Consider the following 21,534-nt stretch of genomic DNA (forward strand, 5'->3'; position numbering starts at 1 on the left):
AAAGATTTGTTTATGTACATGATGTGCTCATGCATATAAAAGTCAGCATGTCTTAAAACCAGGCAAAACATGGAGCATAGATGTAGTTTAGTTGGGCATGTGAAAAAAGAATGAGAAATGTTTCATCTGAAAATGCAGGCACAGAGCACTGCTAAAAATGTGGGGTTACTATAAAACTGGCTTGATTCTTGGAAATCCTCTGGAGAGAAAAAAAAAAATCTTTTGGACCATTGTTATTGCTTGAGTCCTATCAGACAACTTCTGCCATATCCCATGACACTGACACTCATACATGTAAACATCCCTGAATGCCAAACATGCTTTGCACCTTTGCCCATCTTTGCAAACTTTATCTCTTGTGAGTTCTTTGGTGACGGATGAGGCAGGATTTCTGACTGAAGCGCTTATTGCATTGCTCACATTTAAAGGGACGCTCCCCAGTATGGATCCTTTGGTGTTGGATTAGCACAGAGTTCTGGATAAAGCTCTTGTCGCACTCATTACACTTATAAGGACGCTCTCCTGTGTGAGTGCGCTGGTGGGTGATCAAGTGCGAGTTACGACTGAAGCTTTTCGAACAGAGCGTGCACTTGTATGGACGTTCCCCTGTGTGAATACGGTGATGTTTAATCAGGTTAGACTTGACCGTAAAGCTTTTTTCGCACTCTGAGCATTTGTATGGCCTCAGCTCTCCTGGTTTACCCTGTTTGGGTTCCATGTTAGAGTTCAAGAATGATTTATTAAAGAAGAACCAACTATAAGGACTGTCAATCTGCTGCACAGCTGTGATCGGGCTTAATGCTTTCCCATCAGCGCTAGGTATTCCAAAACCATTGGGGGATGTATCTCTTGCTAGCCACATAGTTGCAGGATATAATTCGCCATTTATATTTTCATTGAAACACTGTGAGAGATTATAGGTCATAGAAACAGGTTCTTGAAGGTGCAGTTGCTCGTTCCATTTCCCCAGGTTTTCTTCTTCAATGTTAGTGCTGAGAGGGATATTATCTGTAAAAAGGAGCACATAGTGTGTAATCACAGAGACCAAAAAACAGTATAAAATTATCTTTCTTTTTCCCCCATAATGAATATTCTTGTCTGGTGCAACCAATGCATTTGAGGTACATTTCATGATTGTACATTTCTTCTATTTGCCTTGTCAACTAAATGCAAAGTAGCTCATCTCAGCATTAAAAAAAACTGCACTCTCATCCTGCTCCATGCATGCCAAAGTGTGCTGTGTTGTGTACACATTGCAGTCTACATATATCAAACAGATCAATGCAAGGGGAATTTCATATGCAACACCAAATACCCCATACACAATCTGCCCAAATACATGGCCCATACAAAGACCAAGATGAGCGCTTATCTGCCGACATGTGCTTTGTAGACATTCCTACTTATATTACCATAAGGATAACACAGTGCCTGTCAAGAGTTTATAATATCCACCATGGTAATCAAAGTGCTAAAACCACCAACTTCCCCATTAGGGTCCATACACACTAGGTAGCTGGAAATATTCCAGAACTTCTGGCAGAAAAAGAAGCATAAAAAACAAAAAACACTCCTAGCGGCTCACATTGAACAAGAGTTTATGTGCGTTTATGGGTATTTGCTTTTATAGGCGTTTTTCCCACCCCCCAAAAACATTCCTCTGCTTATTTTTCACTATAACCACTGTAAACTTGAAAATGCTGAACAGTCCTAAGCCCGGCATCAAGTATTTCTCTCTGCCTGAAAGCTTCCCTCAAAAAAGGCACATGTGATTTTTTTTTTTTTTTACCCTGAAAAACGCTCCTCTGCACATGTGCCTATAAACGGCCAAATGTGCATGAACAAATCAGCTAACAGAATTATAAAGAAAAAAAAAAAAAGCCAAAAGCCTGTAAAAGAAGCATTTTTTATGCCCACGTGCAAGAGGTTTTAAAGTAGAAGTTCAGCTAATATCTATCCAACTCGAAAATCTACTCACAGCCACATTTTAAAACGAATCCATCTAGCCCTGTATAGCAAAAAAATCGCTGTACTTACCTTTCCTGCAGCCACTCCGGTCTAGTCTCACGCTGAGCTGTCAGCAGTGGCTTCAGTGTGTGGGAGTGTGCAGGAGAGGCAGCCGACAATAAAGCCCCATAGTAAATCTATGGGTGACGCCACTTTCCAGGTATTTCACAACTGTTGTTGGTTCTCTCCTGCAGACAGCATCCATCGCTGGAGACAAGACCAAATCGGCTTCAGAAAAGAAATGTATAGAAATTTCTTCTTTACAGGGATAGATAGATTTGTTTTAAAATGTGGCTGCGAGTAAGTTTAGAGTTAATGAGGAAAATGATGCAGAGAGCTGTAATACCACCCAATAATTCATACACGATGCTCATGCGACAAGTCGCGTCCTATTAACGGCAATGGAACAAATCTAATTGGTGTGACTTAGACACTTGGAAAAAGGTTTCTGCACTACTTTGGGGCAACTTCAACATGACTTGCATTGACTTCTGTTAAAGAAATTGTATGCAAGCCGCGATGAAGTCACGCAGGGATGTCCGCAACAAAGCCACGCTGGTGTGGACAGGCACTTAGTCCCCAGCAGCACTAAGCAATGTATACATCTGCAGGACATTCACATCTACTAAATATACAATTCTTTTCCCTTTACTCCTCAAAACCAAAACCTTAAGTTCTCTTTTGTGCTTTGGGGAGCTAAACATAAATACAGTACCATCATAAATCCAGCACACAATTAATTACTCACATGAACTACGATAGCTATTGGTTTCTCCTTCTGAATCCGGGCTGGCCGATGAATATTGATCCTCATCCTGTTTTATTCTTGAAAGATTTGCATCCATCCCGGAATTATCTAGTAGAAATATGAGCAGGTAAGAACACAGCTTTTTATACTATTGTAAGTGAACTGAAGAGTGTAACAAGCTTCTTTTTGCAACCCATATGACAGCCTTAAGGTTTCATGGTGTTCCTTCTTGAATGAGAAGACCACTTAAAACACATCATGAAAGTATCCACATCTGTCCAACCTGTCTGGAAGTAAGAGTTAGTGCCCTTTAGAACGGAGAGAGGAAAGCTGAATTGGTTTAGACATAATGGAGCTCATGAGGTCCATAGGCTATATCGGGCGCAAGGGTATTCCTAAACAAATTCAAGACAAGCTAATAAAATATCTTCAACCTAACCTCAACAGGACTTGTAATTCTCCCAACAATTATTTTATTGAACGAACAAATCAAAACTTCTAGTTCTGCCATAGGAGGAGCCTGATGGGAAGAGTTAGTCTCTAGCTTCTTACATGTCTTGTATACTCCGACAGCGAGATCTACCGGCTGTAGTTCTCCTCTCTGCTCCTGTCCACCTGGAGCTTTGAGTATTTCTGCCTATCGTGGTATGCTCCAGCTCTTTCCATGGAATTCTCCAGAATATAAAATACATACAGTATATGATAGTTAAGTAGTTTAGGCAGTGCCAGGGGTAGCAAGCAACCACACTATTGGCGCTTTTCCACTGCATGGTACGGCTCGGTTTGGTACTTTCCACTACATGGTACCGCATGGTACGTGTTAAAACGGTTCGGTACGGTTTGGTACAGCGGCGCTTTTCCACTACATGGTATGGCTCGGTCACACTATTGGCGCTTTTCCACTGCATGGTACGGCTCGGTTTGGTACTTTCCACTACATGGTACCGCATGGTACGTTTTAAAACGGTTCGGTTTGGTACAGCGGCGCTTTTCCACTACATGGTATGGCTCGGTACGGTTCGCTTAAATAGTACCACATCGGTTGGGGTTCCAAGCGGGCCGTACGTATACTATATCCCACAATCCTTTGCATGCAGCCTTGATTGTTTGTCACTACTAGCCACTGATTTGTCAGAGAATTGTTGTAATCCCACCCACTTACTACTTTAGTGGAAAAGAAAACCGAGCCGAGTAGAACCTATACAGTGCGGAAACGTGCCGACTCGTACCACGCAGTAGAAAAGCAAACTGAGCCAAGCTGGGCCAAGCAGTGCCGAGTGAGCCGAGCCGGTACTTGCAGTGGAAAAGTGTCATATGTGTGAGGTAAATGCCCAAATTCTCATCCACATAAAAAAAAACAAAAACAAAAAAAGCACAACAGAGTTAGGTACCTGGTAACTTTTTTCTAAGAAATCTTCCAGGGCAGCTCCTGAGAGATAGGCTCCTCCCACCTGAAACAGGAAACAATAGTCCACCATTAAAAAACCTCAAGTCATACCTGTGTGCCTAAATAATAGAGAACCCTCAGTTCATGAATCTGCAAACCCCTTTTTGGTATTGTTGTTTAGGGTGGGAATGAGTGCTGCCCTGGAAGACTTCTTAGAAAAAGAGGTACCAGGTACCTAAGTGTTTTCTCTAATTGTCTTCCAGGGCAGCATACGAGAGGATGTAGCAAGCAATACTTACTAGGGAGGGGATAAAGTCTGGAGCACCTTGCGACCAAACATCTGGTCTTGATTGGACAGCTGGTCGATGCAGTAATGCCTTGCGAAGGCAACGAAGCTCAACCATGTCACTGCCCTGCAGATCTTCTCCGGCGTTGCCCTGGCTCTTTCTGTGCTTGATACCCAAGCTCTGGTCGATTGGGCTTTGACTCTGCTCAGCGGGACAAGGTTTTCTGCTTGGTAGGCTGTCTGAATAGCAAGCTTCATTCATCTGGCTATTGTACTTCGAGGCCGGCTTCCCCTTGTTGACTCCTGCATGGAGAATGAATAGCGTGGTAAATTTCCGCCAATCCTTAGTTCTCTCAAGGTAAGCTATCAGGATTTTTCTTACATCTAGCTTGTTGTATGGGTCTCTTTTCTTGCTATGCATCGAACTTGGAAAGGAGGGGATAAACACATCCTGTGTTCCATGGAAAGTTGGAGACTTTTGGTAGGAAAGCTGGGTGTGGTGCTAGGATAATTTTACCCACCTGAATTAATACTGACCGTAAGGTTCTATCATGGATAGAGCCTGAATTTCACCGACTCTCCTAGCTGACACAAGGGCCACTAGGAGTACTGTTTTTAGTTTAAGGTATTTATCTGAGCACTCCTCCAATGGTTCAAAGGGTGCCGAGGGGAATCCTTTAAGTACCATGGAGAGGTCCCATGTCAGGGTTCTGCTGAACTTTGTGGGTGTGGCTCTTTTTAACGAGAGAAGGCATCTTCTTATGAGCGTGTCTTTTGCCAGCCTGATATCTAGGTAGGAAGATAGGGCTGCCACTTGGACCTTCAAAGTGTTATGGGAAATGCAATTTTCCACTCCATCCTGTAAGAAATCTAAGAATACTGGAATAGTCCCCTTGTCGGGGGTCTCCTTTGTTCCCTTACCTTTTCGTAGATGGCTCTGGTCACGTGTTTTCTGCTGGCTAAAATGGTGTCAATCACCCTGTTTGACATACCCTTGCTCTGTAGCCTCACCCTTTCAGGAACTAGGCAGAGAGCTTCATGACCTTGTGGTTTGGGTGGTTGACTGGCCCCTGCGATAGGAGGCTCGGCATGTCTGGAAGTGTTAGATGCGGTCAAACACTGAGGTTTTCAAAGAGACGGAACCATGGCCTCTGGAGGCCAATGGGGTGCAAAAAGTATCACTATTGCCCTTTCTTCCTTGATCTTTTGTACCAGTCTTGGTATTAGAGCAGATGGAGGAAATGCATAACAGCTGGTGTGCCCAGCTTTGGTTGAACGCGTCCACACAATGTTTCCATCTGTGGGGGTTCAGGGAGAAGAATTTTGGAGCTTCGTATTTATTTTTGACGCAATCAGATCCACTTCGGGCACCCCCCAGACTCGGGTGATCTACAAGAAGGTTTCTCGATTTCAGAACCATTCCATCTGTTTTTTTACTTTAAAGACGTCTGCCAGTGTGTTGTCCGTTCCTTTCAGATGGATCTGAGGTTTCTCTCGCCCCATGACAGTGTCGTTTCTGTCAGACCCATTAGACGAGTCAATTTGGTTTCCCCTGGTCTGTTCAGGTATGCCACAGTTGTGCCGTTGTCTGACTGAATCTGGACATCTTTGCCCTGAATGGCCAGTTGGAACGCTTTTAGCGCCTCCTCTACGGCTTTTAAATTCCCTCATGTTTGAGGATGCTTGAGACCACTAGGGGTTCCATTTTCCTTGTACGCAGCGATCTGCCATATTTGCTTCCCAACCCAGAGTGCTGGCGTCCGTAGTGATCCACACTGGATTGGTCTGTGTCCACCTGCATCCCTTGAGGTAAATTACCGGGCTGAGCCACCACTGGAAGGTTCTTTTGATTGAACGAGGAACCAAAATATTTGTCTCTAGGGATGATGGGTTGCCATTACATCGAGCCAGAATGTGATTTTGTAGAGGTCTCATATGGAGCTTTGCCCAGGTGATGGCCGGGATTGAGGACGTCATTAGTCCCAACACTGCCATACCCAGTCTGATGGTCCTGAATTTGGCCCCTATCAGGAAAACTATCGCTTCTTTGATTTTCTTTACTTTTTCCTCTGTCAGGAAAATCTTGGTTATTTTGGCATCTAGTATGTAGCCCAAGTATATGACTTTCTGGCTTGGGGTTAATTGCAAATTTTCTTCGTTCACAATCCATCCTAAGTTTTTTTTTTTTTTTTTTTTTTTTTTTTTTTAGGCAAGAAATGCTCTCATGCAGATTGGCTTTCAGTCTGTCTGCTGATTCGGCAAAGAACAGTAGATCATCTAGGTATGGAACCACGCCTATGCCTTGCTGTCTTAGGTTTATTCGGGCTACTGCTGAAGAGATGCCGAAAGGTAGAGCTGTGTACTGAAAATATAGAGTGGAAGTCGGACCCTGGAACGCAAATCTTCGGTATCTGATGACTTTATCGGCACATGTAAATATGCATCTTGCAGATCAACTGTGGCCATGAATACTCCCGCCGGAAGGATATTCCTGACCTCCATCCTGAATCTCTTGTACCTTATCTTTCTGTTGAGTGGGTTGAGGTTCAGTATGGGCCTTAGCTTGCCTGATCTCTTCTTCCTCGCAAATATGTGCGAATAAACGCCTGTCTTTTCTTCTTCCCGCGGTACATGGCGCCAATCACTTTTTGTTTTATTAGGTTTTCTAATGCAGATAAAAAGGCCTCTGCTTGATTGGTGCCTTTCGGGAGTGTAGCCACCAAGTACTTAGTTGGGGGGGGGGATGAGTGAAAAATTCTATCGAGTAACTTTCTACTATTGTACCATGAACAAATCCGTTTTTGTGATTTTCTTCCACTGATGAGCAAAGGACACCAAACTGCCCCCCACCTGGAGACAGTCATTGCTTTCTGTTTCTTGGAATGGAAGGCTTGAGGATAAAATCTCCCTTGCCTTTTTTGTTTTGTTGTGTCCAGCCCTTCTTTGGTCCGGTTTTATTAAATCTCCTGGACTGACGAAAGGGCGCTTCCCTCTGCTTCAATTTGGTTTGAGGAAACCATTTATTTTTGGCTGCAGTTCTGTCCAGAACTGTTTCCAAGTAGGGTCGAAAAAGTAAATCGCCAGTGAAGGGGATGCCACATAATAAATTTTTGGAAGCGATGTCCCCTCCCAACGACTTCAGCCACAAGGCTCTCCTGGCCGAATTAATTAGGCCTGTGCGATACCCTCACCGATTGAGCCGAAGCATCCACGAGGAATGCTGCCATTCTGGTTAGTGTGGGTATGGTTTTTACTAGTGATCCACCGATATAGTTTTTTTTAACGCCGATACCAATATTTTGGTCATCGGATATCGGCCGATATTTTCGGACATTATATATATATATATATATATATATATATATATATATAAAATATATTATATATTTTTTTTTTTAATGTCTACAGGTACTGTGGTGGAGGGATCTGGGGGACTAAAAGACCCCAACCCCCTGCTCTACACTTAAAAGCATTCAAAACGCCAAGTTTGGCTGTTTTGAATGCTGTAAGTTTTTTAAATTCAGCGCCGCCAGTACCCGGAAGTGATGTCATATCATGACATCACTTGCGGGAACTCAGCACCAAATTAAAAAAAAAAATGGAGACCCGGTCAGACGGTGGCGGTGCAGGTAGGATGCCTGGGTCTCCCGGTGGGACGGGAGACGTGGGGCGAGCCGCGGAAGAGGGGATGTCTCCTCCCGCTCCTTGTAACAACAGCCGAGCCGCTTCTCAGCCACATCGGTTGTCATTACAAGTCAGATGACCGTCGCCTATGGACACCGGTACCAGGGTGATGCCTCTAGCTGCAGGCATTACCCCGGTACATGGACTTTCCCTAAATATCCGCAATATTGGTAAATCCAAAGGCCGATTCCGATATATCGGGGAAAGTGCATATATGCCACCGATATATCGGTGTTGCCGATAATCAGTCAATCTCTAGTTTTTATTAATTCTTCTCTTAGGGTATTTCCTTCTAGCCGCTCTTGCAGGTGCATTAGCCAGACTAACAAGGTCCTAGCCGTGCAGGTGGAAGCTTTAGCTGGATTTAGATTTGCTGCTCCAGCTTCCCAAGCTCTCTTTAGAAGTGCTTCTATCTTTTAATCCATGGGATCACGGAGGGTCCCAGAGTCCTCAAAGGCTAAGTCGGACTTGTTTGCAACTCTGGTGAGGGAGACATCTACTTAAGGGCATTTTGCCCAGAATTTTGTATCCTCTTCTGCAAAAGGATATCTGTGCTTAATCACAGCTGGAGTGAAGAGCTTCTTTTCCAGCTCTTCTCATTCTTTGACTACGTTTTTCAGAGTCTCATGTAACGGAAATGTTCTTGGTTTTCTTTTTAGTGTAAGGATTTGTACATCTTATTGTGTAAGGAAAGCGCTGCGTCTTTTTGCCCTTTCATACCCAGTGTATCTGCTATGGTTCTCAGTAAATTGTCCGTGTCTTCGGAGGGAAAAAGCATGCCTTCTGATGCTGTGTCTTCATCATCTGAGTCTGAGCATAGGCAATCTTTGGATCCTGATTTTGGGCTATCTGAATCAGTTTTCTGCTCCGCTGGGTCCACCTCTTCCCTGCTGCATGAGGGGATGGATGGCTTACCGGTAGATGGAGTTCTGGCCTGGCTGGAACTTGCTGGAACCTCCAGCTTCTCTATGGCCGGACGTAGTGGCCCAATCGTGCTTTTAATGTCCTTCTTGAAGGAGTTAAGCATTTCTTTAAAGAAACCCCTGTGATTCCTAGGCCACCATTTTGTTGATGCATTTTTGGCATAATGTCGTTTTTCCATTCTGGAGGAAACCTGTGACTGAAAGTGGCGCATGCCTTGCTGCTGGTCTTTGCCTATAAATAAGCACAAAGGACCCAGTGAGACAGGCGGTTGCCATACACAAACACGAATAACCATTTGTAGTGAGGTAAAGACAGAGGAGATTCCAGAATGCTCTTGCTTACCTTGGAGCTGTCCTGACCGGCAGGATCTGCAGGGCAGGATGGGGAAGCATCAGACATGGTCAGCCCCAGAACAAAACCTCTGCATATGGGCCTTTTAACTGCTTCCTGCACAGTTTCACCCCTCCCCCCGCCGACCCCATGCAGGTTGGTGGACATACCTGCACTGCCATCTGCTCTTTTGGTAACCTTATAGCCTGCTACTTCCTTGGGAAAGAGAGCCCATTTATCCTTTTCCTCATTTTTCTTTTCGGTTATTGTCTCCTAAAATTCGTGCCACCGCCCGGAAGTGACGTCAGTGGAAGTTCCCCACTCGGTCACGCAACTTCCGCTTTCACCAAGATGACTGTTGACCGGAAATGAGTCACCGAAAGTGCTGTGAGGTTTCGGAAATGATGCGCCCACCACCATCTTGCTCCTCCAGCAGTGTGGGACGCTTGTGTGCTCTGGCGGCCAGAGGGATAGTCGTAGACAGCCGGCACCGGTGCCCGGAGGATGCAGTGGCAGGATAGCTGGCTCAATCCAGGTGCAGACTTTTACCGGAAATGCCATTGACATCCTTTACAGCTGGTGGGATGGTTGAATAACCCTCCCAAAAGAGGGGAAACCTCAGGCAGGGGACAGCTTGCCCCAATATGCTGCCCCCGACCTGCCCTACCCAAAACCTGCAGAGCTGGATGGGAGGCTGGCCAGGGAGTCCCCTGCAATTAGCACAGAGAATAGGAAAATAATAAACAGTTGCAGCTCCTGTGGATCCAAGGGAAACACAATCAAACTGAGGCATGACTGGCGTTTTTATATAGTGGTGGACTATTGTGTTACCTGTTTCAGGTAGGAGGAGCGTATCTCTCAGATGCTGCCCTGGAAAACGATTAGAGAAAAATATCCATACAAATGCAAACCAAGTATAGAGGCAATTTACAGGTCTTGTGGCAGAGATAAATCAAAGCAACAGCATTTTATTGTTAATGTTTCTAGGGAGCACAGTCCATCGTTCTTAAGACAGAAAAACAACAGTATTTTACATATCCATGTATTAATGTCTTGAAAAAGACATCAAGCTCCCTCAAAACATTGACAAAAAAATTCTGTGAATTCCTATGAGTGCCTCTATACCTGTTATGGATTGCACTCTGACTTGTTAAAAACAGAAGCCATCAGAGGAAGAAAGTAATGCAGAAAACTTCCTCCACTGGATTCAGACAAGGCGCCTTCCCAACTAGGCTCGGGGCCGCGGTTCTCCTGCAGCCCTCGCTGGCACAGGGAACTTTTCCCAGGTAAGTAGTAGCGGCTCTTTTGCATCAGATCTCCTCGGTGTTCTTTTGTGGTGGGAAGGGGATGGGGGGGAGCTCTGTACTCAAGGTAAAGGTGGGAAGAAAGGGAGGGGGAGTGCTGTATTGGAAAGTAGGGGGATTAGCAGGAGAGCGGTGTAGTAAATTTTGGTTGTACACTGGCCTGTGTTACCCATTTCAGAGCCTTGCACCTCGTGTGATACCCACTTCTGAGCCCTGTGCAGGGAATTGGCAGGGGCGATGATGCAAGTACCGGAGCCTATTTCCTGAAGAAAAAAAGTAATGTATGTATCCAAGTTTAGCTGAGATAATACTACTTCTTTTGATAAAAAAAAATATTTCAAATATCCAAACACATGGCGGCAGCAGACCTAATAAATCCAACACATTTTGGGTATAATAGCAAGGGTAGTTAATTTGCTACATACAAACATGGTGCATGTGTAAGGTTACATACACAAAAGATAACTACCTGTACTGGGACTGTCCGGTTGCTCCAAATCATCTGAAGAACAAGCTGTGTAGCGCATAACTTCTTCCTGTTTGATTTTCCGTAAAATGTTTGGATTGACTGTGGGGTAACCTGAAAACATAAAAAGATTGCGTTATGGAAAATTACTTTCGAGGGCATGTTCATCATTAAAAGGATCTATATAAACATTAGTGTTACACTAAACAAGAAAAAAAAAATTGATTTTTGTAAGAACTTACCGTAAAATCCTTTTCTTTGAAGTCCACTTACAGACGCAGCTCTCATACTTCTTATCCATTGGGTTATACTGCCCCCTGCAGGAGTAGTTCTAGGCAGGAAAAAAAGCAATTCTCCATACCCACAGGGTTGTCCCCATAGGAATAACCCCACACCCTCTGCTCCAGCAAACCAGTTTAGTTGTAAGCAGTGAAGATACCCATATCAGAGGGGCGTGTGCTGCGTCTGTCAATGGATTCAAGAGAAAAGGATTTTATGGTAAGTTCTTACAAAAATCCAGTTCTCTCTATCGTTCATTGACAGACGCAGCCCTCATACTTATCAATTGGGACGTCCAAAAGCAGTGTAGGCATGAGGGGTGGGAAGAACGCAAGCAGATAGGAACGTAAACTCTAAAGGCTAAACTTAGCCAACTGGGTAACATGAAGCTCAACCAAGAACAACGAAAAAAAACATCTATGAGCGGTAAAGGAGGGCCCCTGCTTATTACAGTGTGCTTTACCTTTGGAGGATAGAGGAAGAAGAGTACTCTTCCCACCAGTCAGACCCTTGATCAACTCATCCAGGGAGTCGTCAAATAATCGCTCTCCCAGAAAAGGAAGATCTGTCAGGGCTTTATTGGAAGCCTGGTCAACCGACCAGCTCGTCAGCCACACCATGCTTCATAAGGCTGTTTATTTTGTTATTACTGTCTGCCTTTGCAGTTTTATCGGTTTCAATAAAGTACACATTTTTATTCACCATATGCCTTTGTTTGAGCCTCCCTGCAACTTCTTTTTCATTTTACTACATGTTTCCAGTTGCTCGGCTCACCGGCCATATGCCGTTAGGTATTTTGATGGTTAAACACATATATAGTGTCACATCCTCACACCTAATAATCTTCAAGATGTTTGAGTGATCTTACTGTGGTCCTCTTCCCATTCCCTATCCCCCATTTCTGTGTATACCCCTTCAGAACCTTAACCCATTCTGTAATTGTCTGCGATACGAAAACTAAAACAGTCACAAAAAACGGTTTTAGAAAAGAACCCTGCCGGCGTGGGCTCATCTGCCATTTTAAAGTTTCCCTTACTGAAACATCAAAGCGCATCCCCACACTGCAGCTGAAGACGACAGGTCCTCTTCACCATCTGATTGCGAGGACAGTGCAACCTCATGCCGGGGGGTGTCCGTAGCGACTATATCAGCCTCTGAATCAGAGGACCCCACCAATGATGGACAAGGTAGCGACTTGTTTTCAGCTAGCAAACATTTTTATTACAAAATCGATCTTGGTCACCAGGCTTTCAAGAGCTGCTGAAATCGCGGCCAGCGACTGCGATCCGGAAGGTCTCAGCGTCGCACTAAGGGGGTCTGAAGGTGAATTCACTGCCTGGGACTCCATATTCAATGCAACTGAATAAAGGAGTACTGTCACTTTAAAAACCCTGATCCCGGTTCTCACTGCCGATCGCCGCGGTATGTGGAGTCCCCCTTAAATATATACCGACAGCAGAGTGTGCAGGGATATGTCCACAAAGACACCCGTACTTTACCACCTTCAAAGGAAACCTCCAAAATTGGACTGTGCAGCAGGAAGTGGGAGTCACAGGATATGACCTTGGCCTGGAATGTGAAAGGTCACGCTGCCTGTGTAGCTCTATAGGGCTACACAAAAAAGGACTGCCAATGCAAATCAATAGGAAGCACAGGGAAAATGGCTGCCCCATACAAGCCAATGGGAAAAATATTTTACATTGCACACACTAAAGATGGCGGAGCCCACGGCGTGCCATGCGGTCAGATACCCCCAACAGGAAGGAAGGATCTGCAACCAGACCCAGCAGGAAAAAAAAAAAAAAAAAAAAAAAAAAAAAAAGGGCACGATTGCCCCCCCCCCCCCCAACAGGCGCCACAGCACCCCCGAGGGGACGGGAGAGGGGGACAGGGCACAAGGCTGGGTAACCAGACAGGCCAGGGGGGAATCTTTTAGGAAGTCCAGGTCATTATCCCCAGGAGAGGGCCCACATCCCCCCCCCCCCCCAAGACCACCGAGGGGCAAGGGGGGGGGCCACATTTAATCACCATACCTGGGTGGGCTCCGCTCCGGCAGAACCACCTCCCACCCACCTCCCACCCAGAGTGGGGGTGCTGCCAGCCGAGGGGTACGCTGTGACTCAGGGCGTTCCAGGTTGTCGCGTCCCTGCGAGGCATCCACTCGCAGGCTCGTCCCCATCCAGAAAGGAGCTCCGTTGTGGCGAGGCCTAGTGCGGGACTATAACCTGCGCAAGCTCAAAGGCAAGACTGGGGAGACCTTAAGGATCCAGATTATCCAGTGCAAAACCCCAGCCGGCATTGCTTGTAGATCACCAGGAGAATCCCCCTGAACACTAACTAGCGAAGTGAGTAAAGATAAACAAAAAAAATACTTTCAAAAGAATAAAAAAAAAAAAAAAAAAAAAAAAACTGAGACCGAAGTCCCAGCAGGAAACCTAGGTCCTTCTTCTCTAGGCAGAAACCAACTGGTTTGCTGGAGCAGCGGATGTGGGGTTATGACTATAGGGACAGCCCCACCCCGTGGGCGTGGAGAATTGCTTTTTTTTTCCTGCCTAGAACTACTTCTGCAGGGGGGAGCATAACCCAATGGATAAGAAGTATGAGAGCTGTGTCTGTCAATGGACGATAGAGAAAGATATTCTAGTCGAGTATGTATTCTTAACTCAGAAAAATATCTTCCAAATTCCCTTTTTCTCTGCAATAATCCAGCTTGCTGTTAAGAGGATTGCTATGTTCATTCTCCATGGTCCCACTGTAAGTGGGAACAGAGCCACCCTCTTACTCCCAGGATAGGGCATTGGTGCTCAACCTGTGGCCCTCCAGCTGTTGTGGAACTACAAGTGCCATGATACATTGCAAGCCACTGACAGTTACAAGGCACTTGTAGTCCTGCAACAGCTGGAGGGCCACAGGTTGAGCACCGATTTAACTTTCGTCTACGGGATGTTAGTGTGCATAGAGTAGCGCACATGACAAACTACTGTGCACTGCTTATTTCAAATAGATGGGAAAAAAAAAAGGAGAGGTTCAGGAGATCACTAGGGATGTTACAAGGAGACAGAAAAACAAAGTAATGAACTGTTTAATGAAAAACAGATAACAGGGCCATTAAGTAGTAAATGTGTATGGATTATTTTTGAAAAATAAGCATATCATTTAGATTCACTTTCAATAATAACAAACATTGTATAATACCAAAGTTTGGTGCTAAAGACTTTCTTATATTTAAATCCACTAAATTCTGAAACTGCTTGCTTATTTTACACAAACATTTGAATCATAAAATGTATACATACAAGGTTTCAATACACATACACAGTAAAACCCATGCTTATGGTGGGTTTCTCTTTGAATTGCAAACCCTCTCTCCCTGCTGCGACTACAGAAGGTTTTCATAGAAATTCAATGGGATGACCATTACTGATACGGACTGTCTACTGTTCTGTATGTGAAAAGGTATAGAAATCTATAAATATTTTTATGTACACTGTTACTATATGTACAGCAACAACAATATAGATTTCCTTTTTAGTGCTGTTATGCATTTAGAATTGCTGCCACCTAGTGGCTCTCCTATGGAAGGCTCTGGTTTTGAACTGGTAAACAAGTTGAGATCTTCCAATACAACAGGTTATTGCAAACACAAGTATAGAAACAAAGCATTCTATGAAATGGTCCTTTGAAACTATTCATATTTTCAGCGGTAAACAATGAGGATAGCTCCAATGCACATGTGAAAAGTTATGGACCATTTCTTTACCATGGGAAAAAAACAGTTCCGTAAAATCGCGCACTAAGCCCCACGCCTTTCCCAACTGTGACTGGCTGACTGGTGCCGAAAGCTGTTGCTCTATTTAATACATATGAAAACATATGTACAGTGCTACAGATTTTAATTGTTATTCTCACCAAGTGCTATTAAGGCTTCATAGTTCTCCTTCATGATTTTCTTGTAGAGCTCTTTCTGCCATTCCTCCAGCAATTCCCATTCTTCATCTGAGAAGTATACAGCTATTCGGTTTAGAGCTGTTGGTGTCTGAAAGACAAAAACAATATGATGCAAATAATTCCTGAACACAAACAACTAATACCAACACCCTGCCACCACGAAAAGACAAAAACAAAAATACAGATGACAGAAAAAAAAAATGGTAGGCTTTTTAATTTATCTAAATAAATAAAATCCCAGAGGAAGTAGGAGCGGGTACCTGACAGATTCCCAGATTCTGCACATCCATTGGTCTATTAGGTAAGCCCCTGTAGTTAGATCCCAGCCAAAAAAAAGTTAGGCGGGGCGGTAAGTAGGATTAGAAGAAACAGAGCTTCCCTTTTAGGGTGAAGTTCTGCTTAAAGTTAACCCTAAAGTTACATTACAGGTTTTGAACATGCAGTGGTCTACTGGGTAAACTCCTGCACCTACATCACAGGTTCTGGACATGCAGTGGTCTATTCAGTTGGCTCCTACAGTTACATCTTAGGTCTGGACAAGCAGTGGTCTACAGGGCATGCCCCTGAAGTTACATCCCATGTTGTTGACTTGCAGTGGTCTATTAAGCAAGCCCCTGCAGTTACATCCCAGGTTTAGGACATGCTATGGTCTACTGAGTAAGTCGCTGCAATTAAATCTCAGATTCTGGGTGGGCGTGGCTGCCATGCAGCGAGATGGCAGCTTAGCCAAGGAGCTCCGCAACGGTGCCTGGAGAAAGCAACAAAGGCAGTGAGCCACCTACTGCTCATATCGCTCATACTTGCATCCAGGAGGTTGCCCACACGCCCGAGCCATGCCCTGTAAAAGAAAAGACGTTCCTAGCCCTGCAAAAGAAAAGACGTTCCTAGCCCCCGCAAATTACAACACAGGAGAAGACCCAAGATGGCGGCGGCAGCCGCTCCCTGGGCATGTCTGCCGGCTCCTCTTCATTCTCTCCAGGCCCTAGCACACCGCAGAACGCATCACAGGGCTCTCAGAAACCCTCTCTGCAGGCCCCCACTCCTCTCCTGGGCAGCCCCGCTAAATCCAAGCCCAGGATAGACAACGATTCCCCGGCCTTAGAAACCCACAGAGGCCATATTACTCTGGATGACACCAGTGAACTGACTGCATCTATTAACTCTTTCCCCACCACAAATCAACCTAATCTGGATACTACAATGAAAGATGCAAGTCTCTCTCCGCAGTTCCCTCCACACTGACATGATGACCTGTGTCCAGAGTTTTAAGAAAGAGCTAGGGGACCTGGGTGACAGGGTGGATCATGTGGAGCAAAAGATGGGGGAATTTGACACTTCTTATAACTCCCATCTTGGACTCCCATAATGGTCAGATTGATGAAGCAGACTGGCTTAAAAGGCAAAGGTTGCCGACTTAGAAGATTGTTGCCGCAGGAACAACGTTAAATTGCGGGGAGCCCCTGAAACCGCTGGGCCTGACCACCTTCATCAATACGCAACAGATCTCATGACAGAATGCCATCCCAGAGTCCCGACTTAATGAGGTACTGTTTAAACTTTTTCCCCTTCCTGGACTATGGTGATTAGGTTTGTTTCATATAAGGTGAACGGACTATATTATCCGGCCAAACGTTCGGTAATGTGGAGAGAAGCCCTTAAGTTGGAGGCTGATGTCTTATGTTTTCAAGAATCACATTTTCAGGCCTCGGCCACACCACTCTATGCTCATAGACTGATCCCTCATGTGTTTCTAGCCTTGACGTCCACAAAACGAAGAGGTGTGGGAATAGCGATCAAAAACATAGTGGCTTTCTTACTGTTGGAGCATCATGAGGACCCAGAAGGCCGCTACTCAATTATTGTCTGAACTGCACAACGAACTGTTCACGATCGCCAACTTGTATGCCCCCAATGTTGGCCAGCTCTGCTTTCTCAGGAAACTGTTACACAAGATCACTTCCCTTCAGAAGGGTACTCTACTCATCTGTGGAGACTTTACCACCATATCAGATCCCAGTTTAGACACTACGTCTACTAAACGCACCGTGCCTTTAATTAAGTCTGTCTTGCATAGTAATGGTTTTGTATGATGTCTGGAGGTGTCAGCATGCTAGCGAGTGTGACTATTTGTTCTACTCCTCCAGACACCATACGTATTCTCGTATCGATGCTATTGTTGTAGATAGAATGTTGTTGCAGCAAGTGTCTTCCTCTTCTATCCATTCAATATCCTGGTCTGATCATGCACCTGTGTCCGCGTGGTGCGTGACGAGGTCAATACCCCCTCTGACTTTCCAACCTAAACAACTGACTGATTCTTTGATATCGATACTCTCTTTGTCTCCAGTCCCTCTACTCTTTGGTGTGCCCACAAGGCCTTTATACGTGGCATATTAATCCAAATTGGCTCTCGGGTTAAGAGACAGAAGACACAGAGATTGGATACCCAGCTTTCTGAAATCTGGCAGCTAGAAACTTAAATCGAAGCCGGATGCAATATTAAATGCAAAGACTTTCTAGCTTACGAATGAACTAAGACTTCTGCTGCTAGAACAATAGAGCAAACATTTGAACTACCTAAAATTGACCCACTATGCCTCTAGTAATAGGGCAGGAAATTTTTTGGCGTGCAGAGTCCAGACTTATAAATTCAAAGCCAAAATCAATTATCTACTCCACCCAATGACAAAATAAAAAATGATGAACCCCACAGATATTGCTAATTCTTCTGCTGAGTATTACCACTCCTTATATAACCTGTCTGCAGAAATGCACACCATTCAACCCTCTGACAGTGCAATTCAACAATTCCTGTCTAAGCTTAATCTCCTTAGCTTATCTGCCTCCCAATTGGAATCTTTGAATGCCCCTATTACAGTACAAGAGATCGCCAAAGTTATAAAGACGCTACCAAAATGACAAGGAGTCTGGCCCGGATGGCCTGACAAATGACTACTATAAAACGTTCCAAGCCCACCTGTGCCCAGCACAGGCCTCTTTGCGATCTCCGATACTTCCTTCCCATCTGAGATGCTTAAAGCCCATATTGTAGCTATTCCCAAAACTGGAAAAGATCCCACGACCCCGGCCAATTTTCGGCATATATCCCTGCTAAACACGGATGTTAAGCTTTATGCCAAGATTCGTGCCCTTAGGTTGCTCCCAATCATCCCCCTCCTGATCCATCCTTACCAAACGGGCTTCACAGCAGGTAGTCAGGCATCAGACACTACTCGCAGAATTATCAACATGATTCATCACTCCAGGGCCAACCGCATGCCTTCTCTGCTCTTGTCACATGACGCAGAGAAGGCATTTGATAGGGTCCACTGCGGTTATATGATTCAGACCCTGAAAAAGTTTGGCTTCTCCGGTCCCATTCTCTCAGCTATACTAGTCCTATACTCCCCCACACCAGCACAAGTTTATCTCTCCAACACTCTTTCAAAAACCCTACCCATCACTAATGGAACGAGGCAGGGATGCCCTCTATCCCCTACTATCTTTAATCTGCTTATCGAACCCTTCACGGCCCATGTCCGAGCGGATCCAAATATCTATGGTTTTCAATTCCATGGTACGGTGCACAAACTTAGTCTCTTTGCAGATGACGTCATTTTATGCTTCACTAGTCCTGCTTTATAATTAGCTAATGCCCATCTATTCTTGTCCGCCTTTAGTGAAGTCTCCTATTATAAACCTAATTTCAGTAAATCAATAATTTTGAGAATGAACATCCCCCCACCTCTAAAAACAACCCTTCAAGCGCAGTTTTCATATTCCTGGGCGGACTCCACTCTACCATATCTAGGATTACACTTGATATCTGACCCCCCTGGCTCTTGCAGAAGCCAATTACGGACCTTTAAAATCAAGAAAATTTCTCAAGAGACTAAGCGCTTGGCTAAGATGGAACTTTCGATACCCCTAAAAAGGACCTGACTGCCTTTCAAGACTTACTCAAACATTATTTGTGGAACTCCAAGAGACCTAGATGCGCTCATAAACTTCTAGTGAAACATAGATTAGCGGGGGGAGTATTGATCTTACCAATTACTATCGTGCCTCTATACTAGCACAACTCAGACACTGGTTTAGACCCACACCAGATATATTATGGCCACAGATAGAAGCTTCCCTTGGTTCTATGACTGACCTCAAATCTTTTCTACTTGCTGATCTCTGGAAGCCTCATTCTCTCCACCACCTGCCACTACACTTCAGGCATCGCTGCTTGCCTGGCGCAGATTGCATGACTCCAGTTTCTCCTTGGCCGCCCTGAAGAAAATCCCTATACCCGTTACAACTTTAGAAACCTTAATTCCTAACCTGTCTCTGGAGCGCTGGGGGGCAGGGGGTGCACGTCTGCTCTCGGATCTCTTGGTGGATGGACATATCAAACCGTTTTAGAATCTAGCTCTGAAATTTGACCTTTCCCACAAAGATTATTCTTCATATTTTCGAATCTCTAATTTCCTGAGATCCGTCAGGGTGGACGGCGCCTCTCTCCCTACGGTGGCTTGGAGATTCTATTATATTTCCCCCCCCACCCCCGAAAGGTATCTCCCTTTTTTACAATCTCCTCCAAGATGAAGATAAGGAGGTGATTTGTCAAAATTAAGTTAACGGGAAACGGACCTAGGGTCCCAATTTACTCACTTGCAATGGCAAACGGCCCTTGAATCTATTTACAAGGCATCACACTGTATAAACCACTGGGAATTGTCCCAAAAAAAAAAAAAAACTGCCTTGCGGTGGTACCTTACCCCTCTTCATATTTTCAAATTCCTGCCCTCATCGCCCCTTTGCTGGAGGGAGTGTGGGGAGGTTGGACATCTCTTACAAATGTTTTGGACTTGTAAAAGTCTGCAAAGTTTTTGGAGAAGCATGTTCTGCCTTATATCGGAGATCATGGGCATCCTCACCCACCTTACCCGGGGCTTGCAATATTGAGCTTCGGTATCGACAAGTTCCCCCTCTCTGGACAAACCATTGTCACCCATATCCTCTTGGCAGCCAGACTCATTCTGGCACGGAAGTGGAAGGAGCTCAATGCCCCAAAACTTGGGGAAGTCGTTGAGTTTGTCCTTATACACTCTAAATATGAATGTATGATAGCAACTAAGCAAGAAGCAAGGACGTAGAAAAAGTTTTGACTCCCAGTGGCAACTATAGACAAACAGATTCCCAATTAAATGAACCTGTATAAAATAGTGGTTAAATCATTATTGGAGCTAGACTTGCTCATTCCAAACTTCCAGTCAACCAGGAGCCCTACTTGGCTCCATCTTCCAATTCCCCCCCCCTTTTTTCTTCTCGTTTTCCCCCCATAGTTCTATATGTTTGTCTGTATATGTTCCAATACTATGTTTGCATTGACTAAATCCATGTTACTGTGTTATGCAATGTTCTGCTGTTCTGTTGGAACTTTTTGTATTGTTTTCTATTAAAATTATTAAAAAAAGAAATTGGGGGGGGGGGGGGGATTGCAGATCCAGGGCATATAAACTTCTGGAGGATTTATTTCACATGGCTTTTGTTTCTGTACACACAGTACAGGCGTCTATTTATCTATTCCACGTTGATCAAGGAAATGTCAAAAGGAAAAATGGACAGCTGCCAAAAAACACAAGCTGCTGGATACTGTATAATAGAAGAGAATCACAAAGCTCTTTTCATACCTTCCTTTGTAGTGCTCGGGGGACCTGGCTGTAGCTTTTCTTCAGAAATTGGGACTTGTGAGGGAGTAGTTTTCTTCTCCACAACTGAGGTTTCCTTGAACAATTGTTTACACCATCAGTATCCTAAGGGTTTATTGTAAAGAATATTATTGTCTATTTACAGGTCATAAAGCCTAGCCTAATTCATGAATCACACATTCTAAGCATTAGTTTTCAAGCTTTCATTTTACTACTGCACCTGAAAAGGCCTGGCCAGAGATGCATACAGTGGGGATCGAAAGTTTGGGCACCCCAGATAAAAATTTGTATTAAATGTGCATAAAGAAGCCAAGGAAAGATGGAAAAAAACTCCAAAAAGGCATCAAATTACAGATTAGGCATTCTTATAATAGGTCAACAAAAGTTAGATTTTATTTCCATCATTTACACTTTCAAAATAACAGAAAAAATGGTGTCTGCAAAAGTTTGGGCACCCTGCAGAGTTAATATC

At 44.5% G+C, this 21,534-nt stretch overlaps 1 protein-coding gene across 1 annotated transcript in view; it reads right to left on the reverse strand.

Annotated features, from left to right (window-relative positions):
* Positions 1 to 225: 225 nt before the first annotated feature.
* The window catches only part of LOC309560856 (uncharacterized protein), a 75,441-nt gene continuing 54,132 nt past the window's right edge, over positions 226 to 21,534 (reverse strand). Inside the window, exons 4-8 of the mRNA XM_082264541.1 lie at positions 21,045 to 21,167; positions 15,325 to 15,451; positions 11,140 to 11,250; positions 2,756 to 2,863; positions 226 to 1,008 (exon numbers count right to left, since the gene is read on the reverse strand). Coding sequence (XP_082120667.1) covers positions 350 to 1,008; positions 2,756 to 2,863; positions 11,140 to 11,250; positions 15,325 to 15,451; positions 21,045 to 21,167 — 1,128 coding nt within the window. The 3' untranslated portion in view covers positions 226 to 349. The remainder of the gene's footprint in view (positions 1,009 to 2,755; positions 2,864 to 11,139; positions 11,251 to 15,324; positions 15,452 to 21,044; positions 21,168 to 21,534) is intronic.

The sequence above is a fragment of the Pelophylax lessonae genome (assembly GCF_965119305.1).
Source record: "Pelophylax lessonae genome assembly, chromosome: 7".
Classification (NCBI taxonomy): domain Eukaryota; kingdom Metazoa; phylum Chordata; class Amphibia; order Anura; family Ranidae; genus Pelophylax; species Pelophylax lessonae.